Here is a 17,562-nt window from a genome sequence, read left to right on the forward strand (position 1 = left end):
TTAGGTACTCAAATGACAGGTAATATATAAATGGAACTAGACCCCAATTGGTAATTATTGCCACCCGTAGGTATCAATCACTAGTCTCTACGTTGCAGTTTTTTGGTGTCTGCAGCTATAAGCAGTTTAAGTTATCAGATGACTTTTGTACTAATCATGTCCACACTCATTACATACTCCTCTTCATTGAGTCATTTTTATGTAGGTGTTATTTGTTTTTCTTCCTTCTGTTCCCCTTCAATATAAAATGTAAAATATATAAAAAAAAATCTGCTAACATTTCACTTCTTACATTTCTACTCCCTCAGAACTGGTGAATAATCGCTGTCAATGTTCACCAAAAAATCTGAAGCATCTGGAGTCTATTTATCCTAGGAACAAACGACATGCAGTACCGGTATATTTTAAAAAAAAATTGACACATTGGCTGTTAATTAAAGCGTTCTCATAAATCACCTCTTACAAGCTCTGTACTTGAAACACACCTTTATTTATTGACAGATTGTCAAGGTTCTTTACGGTATAGTGAGATTTTCAGGAATAAGGCTACATGACCGGGCACATTGATGGAACTGACCTCAAGTCACCATGAATCAGTGAACCCATTAAGTAAATGAGATATATTGTCACAAATATGTAAGCTAAAGAAAAGTAGCCTGTTTTATATCCCCTCGACTTCTCTATTGTTTGGCAATATCACCATTTGCTGTAAAAGTTTGAAAGCCCTGCTTGATTTATCGTGTTTCATATTGCTATATGCAGTCTACACATCTTTTGTTAGCACCTTTAAGCTAACCATTAGGTCTGATTTAGCTTAAGTATCCTTCCCGTCCTGCCTATGCTAAACTCACTGTGTAGGTCACTGTGGTCTTAACACAGCGATTGCTGGAAACTGCACACATGACTGATGTGTTACTGTGTACTTCTTGCAGTTATTGCAGAGCTTGTGTGATCGTACTATTGGTCAAGGAGGGTGTTTCATGGGTACCTGCATTACAAGTGTTACTTAGGGTGACATAATGGGCTGAAGACCAGCTTCATTACTTTTCTGTTTTTGAATTATTATTTTTTTACCTATATTTTGGCCCTATGTAGTTTTATTGTGAAACGGAATTTATACATGCGCTCCTAATATAGTTTTCCCACATGTTTTATGGATTTTTTAATATGTAAAAGAGACTTTTGGCCTAATTCATTAAGGATCTTATCTGAAGAAACTTCTTATTTCAGTCTCCTGGACAAAACCATGTTACAATGCAAGGGGTGCAAATTAGTATTCTCTTTTGCACATGAGTTAAATACTGACTGTTGTTTCATGTAGCACACAAATATCAACTTTAAATTCCAGTGTACAAATAAGCTATCAAGTATTTGTGTGCTACATGAAAAAACAGTCAGTATTTAACTTATGTGCCAAACAGAATACTAATTTGCACCCCTTGCATTGTAACATGGTTTTGTCCAGGAGACTGAAATAAGAAGTTTCTTCAGTTAAGATCCTTAATGAATCAGGCCCTTTGTTCTTTCATAGGTTGTATGCATGTAAAGTCATTTTTGGTTTTTAACTATTACTGATACGTAAAAGAAAAAAAAAAAGATCAAAGCATAAGATCGTCTACTGCTTAAACAGGAGATAAGCCTTTCTAAACCTTAGCACCATTTTTAGAAATCTAGGTTAAGAAGTGCTGACAATTTAGTCAGAAGCTACAAAGAACATAGATGAGAGAGGAATTTAGAGTTGTACAAAATGTTAATGTAGATGTTGTCTTCTCAGGTTCATTCAATGAAAAAAATCTCTGGAAAAATGTTCAATGTTGTTAATGATTATAAATTATTTTAAAAGTGTTTTCCTAGTCTGAGTACACGCCATCTAATTGCAGGGAAACTCTTACTCCAGTCCCAATGCTGCTGGATACACTGTTACACAAATATCATCCCAATTTCCAGGGACCTTGATGTCTTGGAGGCCAAACTGCTGCTATGCAATTAAATGGACCTCAGTGTATTACTACGGCAGCCCTCTTACAACATTCCAATAGCCAGGGACACTGCCTCTTCTGATGTGATCTTGTATTGCTCATATGCTTGTGCGTACACTGCACTCTGTTCTGTCTGTTAACATACAGAAAGTACCGTTTAGGCAGAGCATAATTACACCCAGATTCAAATCAAAACATATCTTGAGAGCCGCTTGGATTTGAATACGCTCGGAACTATGCTCATGTTCCGTGCATGTAAGTTGTGTACCGATTTGAATCAGGCCCAGTATGTTTTTTGTTTTATTTTTTTATGTTTATTTTATCAAAACCATGCGCATAAACAGCAATCCCATTTTATATGACCTTTTTTTCACACCCGGGCAAATATCTGAATAAAGAATATTAAAGTTTAACAAGAGTGTTCACCAACAATGCTCCAGACCTGTCCCATAGTGGGCTACCTTGGGCTTGGTCACTGGGCTATCTGCATTTTTTTTCCGTTCGAAGCCAAGTTTAACTCCCCCCGGGATACAATTTGCCTGCCAGCAGCCAGCAATACAGCATAAGGAGATAATAGAACATTACAATTACCAGTCTCGTAAGCCAATCCCTGGGGTATCCTGTTTGGGCACAGTCAGATGAAAGCCAGGTGTTCCCGACTCAAATTGCTGGCAAGCAGCATTCCTGCACAAGTGTCACACCTGCTCAAGTGTCAACCACATGCACAAGACCTTGTGTACCCAAGAGATTGGGTATAATGGTATAAAGGAAGAAAATATTTGGTTGTCATATGTAGCCTTTAAGCCTTTAAAACCCAGTTGAAGTTGTAATCATCTCGCCAGTCCTGTCTTTAAGTCTCTAATTTCACATATTTTTTTACATTTCTTAAATGTTTGAATCTATTTTCTACAATTTTTTTTATTTTTTTTTAATCAGTAGAACTCGAACTTCACATGACACTTGTGTAAAAGATATAAAAATATTCCTACAGTAAATATAATTACTGTATAGTTATTTGTTTTAGCATGCCCCCTCTTGGAATGAGCAGCAATCAATGATGTGGCACATCCTACCTATATAACCTCAGCAGTGGCATCAACTGCTATTTAATCACAAAATCTATAATCTAGATATTGGGCACCACTGTTGTTTAATCCTTTGAGTGCTCCTGATATAGTTTGGCATTAGGCATTGATATTTAATTGTGTGGTCCCTCCTGGTATAGCCTACTGGTGTTTAGAGACGCACACTGCTAGGGTACTCGATAGCCCTGTGATGAGGGCCGGCGCTGGGATCTCCAACGCCTCCCTCTGCCCTGAGCTCGTACATGCACAGTGAGGTCCTTTCATGTGTCCATCCCTTATACCCCTGCACCTGTTCTGTTAGTCCCGCTCTAATTTTATAGCGGGGACTCTGAACATAAGGGGGCAAGTCACTGGAGTTGAAAAACCAACAATTTTGGTGCTGGTGGGCTGGAGTGGTGCCCCGTACCGCTCTTACCAGGCTTGCTGTTTTCAGCTGGCCCTGTCTATGGTATTTAATCATGTGATACCTCCACTCATATTTAAGAATGTGGGGCCTGATTCATTAAGGATCTTAACTTGAGAAACTTCTTATTTCAGTCTCCTGGACAAAACCATGTTACAATGCAAGGGGTGCAAATTAGTTTTCTGTTTTGCACATAAGTTAAATACTGACTGTTTTTTCATGTAGCATTTTATACTTAAAATACATTTTGTTTAGAATCATGTTTACAATAAAGCTTCCTCCATTTGTACATACACAGCACATATCTGTACATATACATTTTGCATGTGGAGCCTATGCGCTCAATGGCATTTTTACAACCTTTGCAATTGTTTAACAGTTTTCAGGGACGGAACTACCATTGGTGCAACAGGTGCTGTGCATCGGGGCCCATGGAGATAATGGAGCCCACTGCGCGGGGAACTAGCGAGCTGTGGGCCCAGGTTCATGCATCCACACACCGGGGCCCACAGGTCGCTAGTTCCTTCTCTGAGTGTAATGATCTATATTCTGCCTGGAATGGAACTGGGGTAACAAATGTAAAACTGTATTTGTGGTTTCCTTGTTGGAGGTAATATAAAACATAAATAGAAACCAAAGATGACAGGTATAGGTATATTTCTGGAGTTCTACTAATTGCATAAAATAGCATATTATGTTTAAGTGCAATGATTTTTTAAAATGAAATTATTTCCAGTGTACCTGATACATCTATAAAAGAGAAGATGTATTTGGTCATGATGACATAACATATCTTATGGGTTAAAGGGCAAAGATGCCAACTTTGAAAGTTTTGCACTCTTTCTCTCTCATACTGACCAATGACCTATAGCTGCCTCTTCAGTATGCTAGGTGTCATTTTCATTATCTGGTCTTATTCTTTGTTTATTAGGTCTGCTTTAATGGAGGTGAGTAACATTCAGTTAGATTGTAAATGCCCAGTGTTTCTACCATGTTGAAGTGATATATAGCATGACGTCCAGAAAACATTTCTCTTGTGGCTTAGATGAATGCATCTGCCCAGCAGCAAATTGCTCCTAAATATTGTATTCTCTTGTTGTTAGCTATGAAAGCATGACGTTACAATGTTTCATATCAAAGCAGCCTGATAAGTAAGGCATGTATTTCAAGCAGGACCTTGCTGGCCCTGTAACATCTCTGGCATACAAATCACACCAGCTAACAGTCTTGTGCAAATCAAAAATAAAATAGCTTAACCCAGTAATGTCCAGAGGACTTCATCATTCAGCAGGCAGCTCACTATAATGGTCTATGATGACCCAGTACATACCAGTACTGGCTGAGTTCAGACCATTGAGTGGCTTCTGCCTATATACTTAATAGCAGCAGATTTGGGTGGCCGTGCAAGAATTTAATAAAAATGTTTGTGAACCTAGGCCAGTCCAGGAATACTCTCAGGGATACCAGCTCTTATGGAAAATGGCAGATTTTCCAGATTGTCAGTACAGGCCTGGTTACAATCCAGACATGCCAGGAAAGTGCAGAAGAATTCCTGTAGTTGTCTGCTTGGGACACCTGACATTTCTACTAATGTTTGACAAGGATGGACGGAATGCTAACAACACAAAAAGCTTTATCCAAAAGCAGCTGACTAGGGCTGGAATGTAACAATGATCTAGTTACAACTACCAGTAATACAGTGAACAGGGAGGCTTGACACTGACTCTGAATGATCCTGCTGGCGTTTGCACTTTTATTGGAATCTCTATACACAGTTAGCTTACCGTTCACTTAAACCCACCGAGTGACCAACAGTAGGCTCATCATTATCTGAAGAATCTCCAGAATCACTTGCTAGCAAAAGTTTTATGTTTATAGGAATGCTGGAAGACGCCCTGGCCACAGGATGATTCACCTGAATGGTAAGTTCTATTCCTGTAACGGAGTCATTTAATGCTAAATGAGGAGTGTATACATGTTATTTTCCATTTTAAGAAGTGTTTATAAAAGCGGACAATTAACCAAAGGTTGAAGACTCAGAAACAGTGTTTAGCTAACTATATGTTAAAATATAAGTGTGGATGTTTTTGCTGCACTAAGTAATGCATTGACTTAACAGATTATTAACATGTCAGAGCTTTTATCAGTTCCAAAAATAACATCAGACCTAGCTCAGTGTAGAGTGCCCTGGTGGAGAGACATGTGTGACCTGTGACACTCCAGCTGGTGCTGAACTACATCTCCCATAATGCTTAGCCCCCTCGGCATTAATTTCCTCTAATGTTTCAGTAGAAAAGTCTATATAAGACTTCAGTTATTTACCTCTACATCAGCTAGAGTGACATTAGAAAAGGTATATGTTGCCTGTGTCTAACACTTTATGCCAGTGATGGGCAACAGACTGTCCTAGGTCTACATTCGGCCCTCTGAGCCTTTACCTGTGATTCTCAACTCCTTTATTGTCAGATTTATTTGCTATAGTTTGTATAAAATGCCTGCTGATATGTAATTTCAGATAGGTGTCTCTTTCTTTGATTAAAGATATTGTTTTTATTACTGAGATTAAGGGTAATGTGCGGCCCATTTGAAGGTTAGAGGACTGCCCATAGGGCCCATGAAATGTATCAGGTCACCTATGCCTGAACATATAATGTAGCTTTCTGTTATATGGACACATACCTCTAGAAGTATCTCATAAGATCTGTATTATTTCTTTATATGTAATCAAACATATTAATTATGAGAGGGAGAGGTAGAGGGGGAGAGGGTGAGGGAGGTAGGATGAAAGGGGGAGGGAGGGGGAGAGAGAGAGAGGAAGGGAGAGAGAGAGGCGTAGGGATAGAGTGGGAGGGAGAGAGAGGAGGGAGAGAGCGGGAGGTAGAGGGAGGGAGAGAGAGGAAGAGAGAGGGAGGGAGCGGGAGGTAGAGTGAGGGAGAGAGAGAGAGGGAGTGAGGTAGATGGAGAGAGAGAGAGGGAGGGGGAGGGAGAGAGAGGCGTAGGGAGAGAGCGGGAGAGAGAGAGAGAGTGAGGGAGGGAGAGAGAAGGAGAGAGAGAGAAGGTGGGAGAGAGAGGGAGGGACGGAGCGGGAGGTAGAGGGAGGGGGAGAGAGAGAGACTTTGCTGTACAAAGTGCCTCCATTGACAGGCAACTAACTGATGGTCAAGTAATATTCAGGTTACCTCTCTTACAGTGCCCCTAGTGTAAGAGCACGTATTTACATATTATTACTTAGGATTAAATACCTATGGCATACATGCCTATAGCATTTTTAAATAACACTTGTTCTTCAAGTTAAACTTTAAAAAAGTGTAACACTATAGCCTAAATACATTAAAAAATAATGTAACAAAGTATGGAAAAACATAATAATAATTGTAGATAAAAATATGTGAAAAGAAATGACCCATTAAAAATGCTTTAATCAGAGAATACAGCATTTTTCTTTGCCTTTCACCCATTAGTGCCATAGATGTCGATAACAGGACAAGTTTTGTTAAATAGACTTCCTCATGTAAACCTATAGCCAGCGAGAGCCTGTGAATCTTACCATCAATGGGGGCTACCGCCTACAATAGCACTGCTTACGATGGTGACCTCTTGATGTAGAGGATGTTGCCCATTTTTGCTGGAGGACGGGCTTTTCATCCTTTAATAAATAGGCCCCCTCTTCTCATTTTATTTTTCCAATTAGAAGTTGAAAGACATCCGCAGGCATAATAAAATATTATTAATTCAACAGTTGTATAATGAACTGTTGATTTGATATTGCATAAGTGTAGGTATTGCACAGAATAGGTTAAAGGTAAAGATGTGTTGCCTAGAAAAGTGAATATATGTATGTCTGCTCTTTAGCTAGACCCCTGTTGTCAATCACTGGTGGTCCAACATTGGTGCCAGGAAACATTTTTTTGGTATCTTTCCCCTACGATTATAGCCTACAAAACTGAACCCCGTGGAGGACATTTACGATTGGCTTTGTACCTGTGCACCCACTTGGTCCACTCAGCACACATCAAAGGGCAGACTTGTTCCTCTCTCAGAAGATGCATCTACAAAGTAAAAGTGCAAATATCATATTAAAAGTGCTACTTCCTACCACTATAGAAACACCCATTGCATTAAATGGAGCTTGTCAGTTTTTCTGCTAAATTACTGTGTGACATAATACAGGTAGAAATGCAACTAGATATGTCCCAATTAAAGTATAGAACGAGACACGGTCTGTGCCAGCTTAGAGCTTGTGTAAATATCAATTTCTTTTGCATAGTAGAAATGGCTGTGCGCCCCTCCGCAGAATATGGAGTGCTGCTAAAATGCTCCATCTCCACTACTTGATTTAATTTCAGTAATCACACTCCACCATGAATTCTCCTTTTTGCAAAACTAGGTGTGGCAGTGTTGAAATCTGTAACATTCAGCAAAATCGGTGTATTTACTCTACAACAAGGTGCCTGTAAAAATCCCAGATTTACGCCCATATGCTATGTTGTAGGCATTGCAAGATGCGCCCAGCTCTGCACCTGTAGGATATATGCCAGGTTTACGTCAGGCATACATACACACAATCAGGTCATAAGCACAAGAAGAGTTTCTTAACATTTATTTTGATAGTGGAAAAAGCATTCGCTATTAGGCATGATTTAATACAGAAGATGTAATATTCCTTCTCACATACGAATGAAAGTAGCAACAGAATAATTCTTAAAACACAGCCACAAAATCCTATGATATACGCATGATAGTGCAGTGTGTATTTCCACCTACCCTCTAGCAGGTGCACAGATATGGTTCCCGACAGGCGTATACACGTTTTCGCGCTGGTCCGCCTCAACCGCATTTGTGTGAACATGCCGTTACTTTACTCAAATTGTAAAGAGGCACGGGTGTCAGATGTGTATGCGCACATATAGCTGCGTTCTCTTTGTGAGTATGTGCAGTGCAAATTTTAAGCGTACATCCAAATCAGAACCAGGCCCATTATCTCCGGCTATTCGAAGTTCCACCTCTAAATTAAAGTAAATTGCTTGTTAATTGAGGCAACCCTAGTTAATACCATAGGCCTTAAGCATTTCATTTTAATAAGTCTCAATGTTATGTTGTCTTCTTTCCATTTTTCTCTTGCCCTAGATTACAGTAATTTCCACCCTTCACACCGGTACTGGCTAGTAAGAATAATTTAACCACTTAACTTTTGTCTTGTCTGGTGATGATCCTCGTGCATATGTATTCCCACTTGAGATATAATGCATTTGTAACCTCTAATATTACAATGATGAAATCATTTTTCTTCATTTATTCAAATTTATGACAAATGTTTGAAGCAGATCTGTGTTTCATCTTTCCCCATACTAGATTTTTGAAACTGCATTGGGAAAGACATCTTTAATTATTCATAACCAATGAATTTGTTAAATTGTCTTGTAACCTAAAAGTATGTCAAGCTCCTGCTATGGAGTAGGAATTTAAAGCTACATAGATGAAAAATGTGGATGGGTGGTCACTGGAATAAAGAAATGTAGATGATTTGTACTAGCTCAGTAACAGAATATGTTTCATGGTTGTCTCCCTGTTTGTTAGCTAAAATATGATATAGTTAATTTGGATATATACATCAAAGATGCAGTATTGGCCACAATTTCTATTTTCGGTCAGAACCCTGTGTCTTAAATGAAAAGCAAATTCACAGTGTGTAATCTTACATATATATATATATATATATATATGTATATATATATATATATATATATATATATATATATATACAAGTTAACCCGTGCATGATACTCATGCATTCTAGTCAAATCAAGCTACTTAAAGTGTTAAAAAGATTCTTGTCATGTATTTGGGCCTAGCCCAGGCCTCCTCAGGGGAAGAGCGTTACTTCCCGACGCAAGCGCCCTTTTTTAACGTGGTTTTGTCCACATGTCACCACCTCATCATTTTTCTCCATCACCTCATCCCTCTTCTTCATCGCCACATCCTTCATCAAGCTACTTAAGGTGTTAAAAACTCCCCACTGTCACCCCCGGCAACCACCAACCACTCCCAACTGTCACTTCTCCTTCAAGAAATATATAGGTCAGTGTATAACTCTGCCCAGCAGGTGGCGCTGCAGCTTGTTTTTTTTTTTTTCACACACGCCACTAGGCATTTATATAGTAAATATATATATATATATATATATATATATATAGCTATATACACTGTATATATGTAGCACATGTGCGGTGGGTGTGAATTAAACAAAATATTTATTTCCTCTCATTTCTTTGGGGCAGGAGTTGATGCAAAAGCGACAAGGATGCTCTTTTTTGTTATCACATTATGCTAGTTTGTGAAACGTTAGTGACAGACACCAAATTTGACACATTATTTTTGCAACATTTATTTATTTGTTACTGTTTATTTATCTTTACAGACAATAAATGTACTTATTTTTTTACCGGCTGTCAATAAATTTATTGACAGTAGACAACTATAAGTGACGCTCAGCTCGGTAATAGGTGTCTATCTAGCTAGTGTCCTGTGACTTGTAAGACATGACATCAGTGAAAATTCTCAGTAAAGGCATGCAAATTATAGAAATGACAAAAGTATGTTGATGCAGTTGAAAAGACAAATTACTTATATCTGAAGAGAACATAAAAATTAAATACAAGTGGTGTAAGGAGGAAGGTTGTGTGATGTGGAAATAAAGAAAGGAAGCCAAGTTGCACAGAAATGTGTTACCATATAGTTAGGAAGCTGAATGCTCCTCATTTAAATAATATGAATCAAGTATAAGTTGGGAGAGGCCATTGGCCAGGAGAGAGAACCTAGTGGCCTATTGAGGTGATCATTCTGGTGTAGGGCTCTCCGACATGCATAGCAGGCTTATGGCCTATTCCTTCATACCTGTGTATATATAACCGTGGTAACCTTGCATGCAGACTTGGTGTTCAGGACAAATGCAGGATTTCTAGAGATGGTTTCCATACCAATGTCATCAGAGTGAAAATGACCATCATGCAAGGGGTGTGACTATCATTTTAGCCAGTGCTAGGCTGCTCTCCAGTCCCTTCCCATTCCCTTCAGATACACAGACAATGCTGCGGGCACTACTGTTAGGTGCACACAGCTCCTCCTTCACAAACAGAGCAGTGTGAAGTCAGACATGCCCATCAACTGTCCTTGCAAAGTACTGACTCACCAGAATAAGACACTTGGCAGACTGTCCTGCTCTCTCCTACCTGTTCTTGTAGCTTTCATTAACTGCTGCTGCTTGTGTATTAACCTCAGTTGTTGCTTGTCTGAATCCTAGAATGTTTAGGCCCTGTTTGGGAACAGGATAGGTAGATGATATATAGTTTATCAATGAGTGAACCTTTAGGAGTTTGAAGTCTCTTCTTATTCAGTAGCACTCTAAGGGGGGTATTCAATTGTTAGCGTTAACGGGAAAAAACGAGCGCTCAAAAAATATTACCGTTTATACGGTAATATTGCGCGTGAAAAGCATTACTACGGTAGTTTACTCGCGGAATTTCAGCTCGCCGCTGTATTAACGGTAAGATTTTTTGAGCGCTCGTTTTTCCCCGTTAACGCTAACAATTGAATACCCCCCTAAGTCGTAAATACAAGGTAGTCTTGCCCCTTCATCTGAGAATATTGTAGTTTATTTAAAATGGCCATGTCATGAGTATAGCCTAATCAGGATAAATAGAATAATAATGTATTAATGTTGTCATGAGCTGTCCTAAAATCTGAAGTTACTGTACATAGAATGATTTCCAGAAAACCACTGAGTGTAAGTGAACAAGGTGTTAATGTATTTTGATGAAGGAAATCAAAAGGCTTCAGGGGCATCTTTTCTGTCACTGTAACTTTATTATTTACTGAGAGATGCCCTGTTGTCACAGAAGAGTATTAAACCATTTTATTTGCCCAGTAAAGAGTCCCAAGGGCCATAAAAGCTTGACTAAAAATCCTTTGACTAGAATGGACCATATTTGGGTCACTCCAAGTTCAATGTATAATCATTATGGGAAACCTAATGGATCAAAGCAATGATTTTCATAATCCATGCTTCAGAAGACCTTTGTAATATTGTAACTGCTGGAATTGTCCAAATAATATGTGTCAATGACACATGCATGCCATTTAGCAATCTATAGGTATAATGTATCTCCCAAAGGAATCAATATAATGTCATCATATTTCATATGTGTAAGTGCAAAAATACACAGTTTCGTGGAATTAATACTATATCTCTGCTATATGCCAGAATAGATTCATAATACATTTTTAGAACCCATTGCTGGAACTCTTCTTAGACAAAAGACATTAACAATTTCGTAATGTAGATTAGCATACCAACATATCTGTTTCAGTGATGTCACTGATGGGGGTGGGGGGTGAACAAAGAAGAATGTTTAAGTAATGGAACAATTTCAATTGTTAGTTTTTTTGGAGTGCAGTCTGCCACCTTCTAGCATTCAGATTACATGAAAAAGTTTGTGAGTGTAGTTTTCCTGATTATGTGTTTTATTTCTGGGGTTTTTTATGACACTGATTTGCATTTATGTTTCTGCATTTTAATTTGTTATCAACATTTTTATTCAGTAGGCATTGTGAATTTTTGACATATTTAATCTCATTTAATAACGTTCTGTCTTTGTTGTCTTAAAGAATTCACATGTCAGATAGGCTTGGTTTTTATAGCACTACATCTGTTCAGGGAATTGGTCAGATTTACACTAAGTCTGATTAAATTAGATTGTTATTGCTGTTTAGGATCAATCAGGGAATAACTGAAGACTTAAGAGTGTCAGCTCTCTAACTAAATTCAACTACAAAGATTTAACAATACTTTGTGGTTAAACATTAGTGAAAGACATCATTTTGGGGGATTTTAGTCATTTTTAGACTGACCGTCCACTTTTATTTGATTAACCCTTAGATACCATTATGTCATGCACATCCAGGTGGGTCTTGTCTTGAGGGGTCATCACTGCTCTCCTACCTTGTACCTAGAAGGAGAAGAAAGTAGAGGTAGTCGATTGTCACAATCAATGTTTAATATTTCCCTTCCCTTGCTAATGGGTTTTTCACATCACTGAACTTATGCTAAAAAGATTTTTTTTTTCTGCAGGTTTAACTGGATTGCCCAAAATGTTTGGGAAGAAGAAGAAAAAAATTGAAATATCAGGGCCTTCTAACTTTGAACACAGGGTTCACACTGGATTTGATCATAAAGAACAGAAGTTCATAGGCCTTCCTCAACAATGGCAAAGTTTGCTGGCAGACACAGCCAATAGACCTAAGCCTATGGTGGATCCATCTTGTATAACACCCATACAGCTTGCACCCATGAAGGTAAGGTACTTAGCTGCTAAATTGTTGTTGTTCATGTATACTTCTAATTCTTTTCATATAAATGTACAAAAATAACTTCATACTGTAAAACTACTGTTTATTGTCTTCTACGGTAATATATACCAACAGTATGAATATATAGTTTTATTCATCTTTACCACACAGCGTTAAAGGAACAACATCAGATATAGAACATGTAATGTACAATTTTAAATCAATAACACCAAGGAAGTATGGATTGTCTTTTCTTAATATTATTTCACACTGGGCAGCTCTATGGAACTTCTGTCATGGACATCGGGCCTCATCAATGTTGCTGAGTGTTGACGCATGTTCGCTTGTCATGTTCTTTCCATTCCTGAGTAATCTGCTGCTGATGCATGCCAATCCTACTACTGCCATTACAAGTCATGTTGTGCCAATGTTCAGTTAGACTTTCATTTTTACCTCCATACTTACAAAATAGGAGAGATTCACTAAGGACCAGCCTACAGGACCAACAAACACGTTCCATTTTAAAGCTGAGACACAACTTTGCTGTCTAGGTTTTAGAAATTCAATGCCCTTGGGTGTCTTGAATGCAGTGTCTTGAAGGAGTGTCAGCAAATTTGTCAACATCTATTATTATTATTTATTTATTTATATGGCGCTATAGATTATATAGCCATGGATACAGAAACAAGTAACCAATAGACATAGAAGTAGCACAGATGAGTGTGAGTAATGCTATGGGGACTCACATAAACTGCAACAAAAGATGTGACAGGAAGAACGAGTAAGTCAGACAGTAGATAGACGTGGGACAATAGGTAGAGAGGACCTTGTCTGCGAGAGCTTACATTCTAGAGGGAGAGGTGGTGAGAGACAGTAGTACCAACTGGGAAAAGATGGAGATGGCAGGCGAGGAAGAGGAATGGTTAGAAGGTGGTAGGATATGCGAGTTTGAAAAGGTAAGTTTTGAGTGAGTGTTTGAAGGACTGAAGATTGGGGGAGAGTCGAGTGAGGCGGGATAGCGAGTTCCAAAGATTAGGGGTAGCATGGCAGAAGTCTTGGAGGCGAGCATGGGAGGAGGTAATGAGAGGTGAATGAGGCGGAGGCCAGAGGCAGAGCAGAGTGGCCGGGTAGGTCTGTACCTCGAGACAAGGTCAGAGATGTATGGAGGAGAAGTGTTGGTAAAGGCTTTGTAAGTGAGGGTAAGGAGCTTGAACTGAATTCTGAAATGGATAGGGAGCCAATAAAGGGATTTACGCAGAGAAGAAGCGTAAGAGATGCGGTTGGAGAGGAAGATGAGCCTAGCCGCAGCATTCTGTATGGCTTGAAGGTCAAAAATGTGACAGTCAGGAAGGCCAGTGAGAAGGAAATTGCAATAGTCAAGGCGAGAAATGATGAGTGAATGGACCAGGATTTTGGTTGCTTCCTGAGAGAGGAAGGGACGGATTTTCGTGATGTTACGAAGGAGGAAGTGACAGGATTTGGCGAGGGACTGGAGATGAGAGGTAAAGCTGAAGGCTGAGTCAGGGGTGACTCCAAGGCATTGGGCTTGGGTGACAGGAGGAACAGTGATGTTGTCAACCAAGAGGGAGATATTAGAAGGGATAGCAACATTGACACGAGGAAATATGATGAGCTCGGATTTGGAGATGTTGATTTTCAGGAAGCCCTGTGACATCCAGATAGTTACAGCAGACAAACAGCTAGATACCTGAGTTAGGAAGGCGGAAGAGAGGTCAGGGGAGGAAAGATAGATTTGCGTGTCATCAGCATAGAGGTGTTATTGGAGGCTAAATGATTGAATGAGTTCAGGTGAGAGGTGGTGTAGGGAGAGAAGAGCAGAGGGCCAAGGACAGAGCCTTGTGGGACTCCAATAGAAAGGGAAAGAGGGGGGAGGAAAAGTCAGAAGCAGACATGCTAAGAGGTAGGAGGCAATACAGGAGAAAGCTGTTTCGCAAAGACCTAGGGAGTGAAGGGTGGTGAGGAGAAGAGAGGATCGACGGTGTCAAAAGCAGCAGAGAGGTCGAGGAGTACGAGGAGGAAGAAGTGACCTTTGGACTTAGCTGAGTGTAAGTAATTTGTTATTTTAGTGAGGGCAGTTTAAAGCTTAATTGCTTTGGGTGTTGTTACTGATATGTTAAAAGTTTGAAAGCTGCTCTTCATAAAAGGCCACAGTACAGACAAAGTTTCACTATAATTATTACTGTCAACGATTGCTGTGTCTAGATGACCCACAAGCAAGGAATGTTCACATACACCTTAATGAGAAAATAGGGAATACATACTGCACAACTAAGACATCATCATGTATCTCCAAATTTCAAATGTTTATGAAACAAATCTAAGCCACACTGTAATATATAATGCATTCAATTCACTACAATTACTATAATGAAGGTGCTATTACTTCAAAACATGGGTGACTACATTTAAAGCATTGTATATTACTGTGTGCCCCTATGAGAACATAAATGGCACAACAAGTCAGTGCAATTTTATCTATCTTATCAAGGGAGGGCTGATAATGTTCATAAGTGGCCCAGGATAAAGCCATACCAGTTAAGGAATGCAGAAGTAGCCATTCATAACAAGCTAGCCGCTGTGTCCTACTGCCCGATAATCATTACTATACCTGTTTCCTATGCCAGTCTTGAGTAGATATATGCTGTGTGTCAGAGATGCTACAGTCCTGCCTCTAATCTCTTCCAGTGTCACTGTTGCCTGTAAGTAAAGCGAGTAGAGGCAGGCAGGCGCACACAGGCCACTCTTGGCCACCTGTGATCATCTTCTCACTGCATTGTCATAGACGTCATTTTGGGGACCAAACACTGCAATATTTGGCCAACTAAAAGACATCGCAGTGTGTGTGCTACCACTATTAACACAACAACGGCATTCACCCACTCGTGGTGTGTTACCCTGTGCAGTGTTTACCATATGGTGATCTCGGCAGGAAACAATCTTTTTTTTTTCTTTTATAAGCGATCATTAATGCCTATGAAATAATACTATTCAGTACTCGTTCCATGAGTATTCAATGCTAACGCATGATGAAGCATGTAGACATGAAAACATAGAGCTGTATATGTTGATCAATAGTCCGTAATGAAAGAGCTGTTTCTGCTGCATTCACAGCAGGATAAACCCAGCAGAGGCTAACACACCACAGGTAGGTAGTAAGGTTACTCCTCTGACCCAATAGACACATAGCATTTCCCCACATCAAGATGAGCATAGGCTGTGTCGTCATTCCTTCCCAATGCAACTCAGGACAATGTGCCACAGGTGGATAAAACTGATGTTTGCAAGTAGCCTTAGTAAGTAAATAGCCATATAGTCATAGAAGTGCTGTATACTTAAACTCTACATGGAAGCACAGCACTTCTATCAGGGCTGGCCCTGTCAACTGCTTAGTGAATCTCTCCAAATATTTGAATATTTGTTCAGGCTACCAATAATGCATTTTTCTACTTCAAACATCGACCTGTCATGCTATTAGATGTGCTTTTATTCTGCAAAATGATGTTCTTCAAATAAAACCTCTATTACTATGCAAATGTGTGTGTAAATCCAGAATATGAACCTGTAAGCACTACAGTATTTACCTATTGTTAGAATAGTGTTCCGCTTTTTCAGTTTTTGTTTCTGTAAATCCTTCATTAACACATAAATATAATGAAAACATATATACACATTTTTTATAGTCCATGCTGATGTGTATAATCTTTTCACCTTCAGAGCCCCCTTAAACTGGAACGAGAAGCTTCAACCAAGGTAGGCAACAGATCCATGTCATATGAGGCAACAATGTGTCATATTAAAGGGGAAGTATCACTTTTTTTTCCAAATTTATATGTGCTCTAATAAACATGTTCTGATCTGCGTGAAATAGCAAGAGATTTACTAAGATGTTTCTCCCTCTATTGTCTGTCTTCATACACTTGTTTTCTTAATACAGTCCCTGTCTCTTATCACTGATCCATTGTAACAAGGATTACCTGAGATCCCATGAGAGTTCTCACTATGTAATTACTGTAAACCTAGACCAAGCAACAGTAGACTGAACAGAACAGATCACTTTTCAGTAGTCTCTAGTCTCTTACCACCTCACTCTTAACCTATCAACCCCATCTCCCTGCTTGAGTATCTTCACTACATAAATGACTGCACAGGAGAAAAGATTCTTCTAATTCTGCCAAAGAGTACAGTAAAATGGAAACAGCTGCATTTATGTTTAATAGAAAATAATGTCACCATATTATTCATAGTTAAAAGAAATGATACTCCCCCTTTAATAGTTTTGTTCTGTTTGAATTACTGCTGAATAAATCAAACAGAACTGCAAAGCACTCACAATAGCTAGATTACATTTTTTTTTATGAAAAAGGGTAATTTTTTTTCAATTCTGAAGATGCGGAACACTGACCTGTCTTCATATTATTTTTGAAGCAGTAAGTAGTGTCTGACAGCAATAGGAAATTTCCTTGCATTAGGCTAATCATCAGAACCACCATCAAAAAATTCAGGACCCTGACATGTACTGCCAACTTAATCATCCTAGATTTTTAAGACAAAACAATACAAACACAACACTGCACATAATTAATGGCATTACACTAAATTTAGCAACCAGGCAGACACTTATTGGAACCAGTGTAGAACTTTATCTGTACAAATATAAAAAGTACATCTAAGTGCAAAAACCATAAGAGGGACAGGGTGAATAAAAAAAAAAGGGTCTGTCAATTAAAGT

The 17,562-nt window shown here is 39.0% G+C and overlaps 1 protein-coding gene across 2 annotated transcripts in view; it reads left to right on the forward strand.

The window, feature by feature from the left end:
• Positions 1-17,562, forward strand: part of PAK5 (p21 (RAC1) activated kinase 5) — a 102,741-nt gene that overhangs the window by 17,733 nt on the left and 67,446 nt on the right. Inside the window, exons 2-3 of one of the 2 annotated variants that reach the window (XM_075203983.1) lie at positions 12,595-12,818; positions 16,548-16,583. In XM_075203983.1, coding sequence (XP_075060084.1) covers positions 12,595-12,818; positions 16,548-16,583 — 260 coding nt within the window. The remainder of the gene's footprint in view (positions 1-12,594; positions 12,819-16,547; positions 16,584-17,562) is intronic. The other variant, XM_075203984.1, reaches the window with a different exon arrangement.

The sequence above is a fragment of the Mixophyes fleayi genome, chromosome 3 (genome assembly GCF_038048845.1).
Source record: "Mixophyes fleayi isolate aMixFle1 chromosome 3, aMixFle1.hap1, whole genome shotgun sequence".
NCBI lineage: Eukaryota > Metazoa > Chordata > Amphibia > Anura > Limnodynastidae > Mixophyes > Mixophyes fleayi.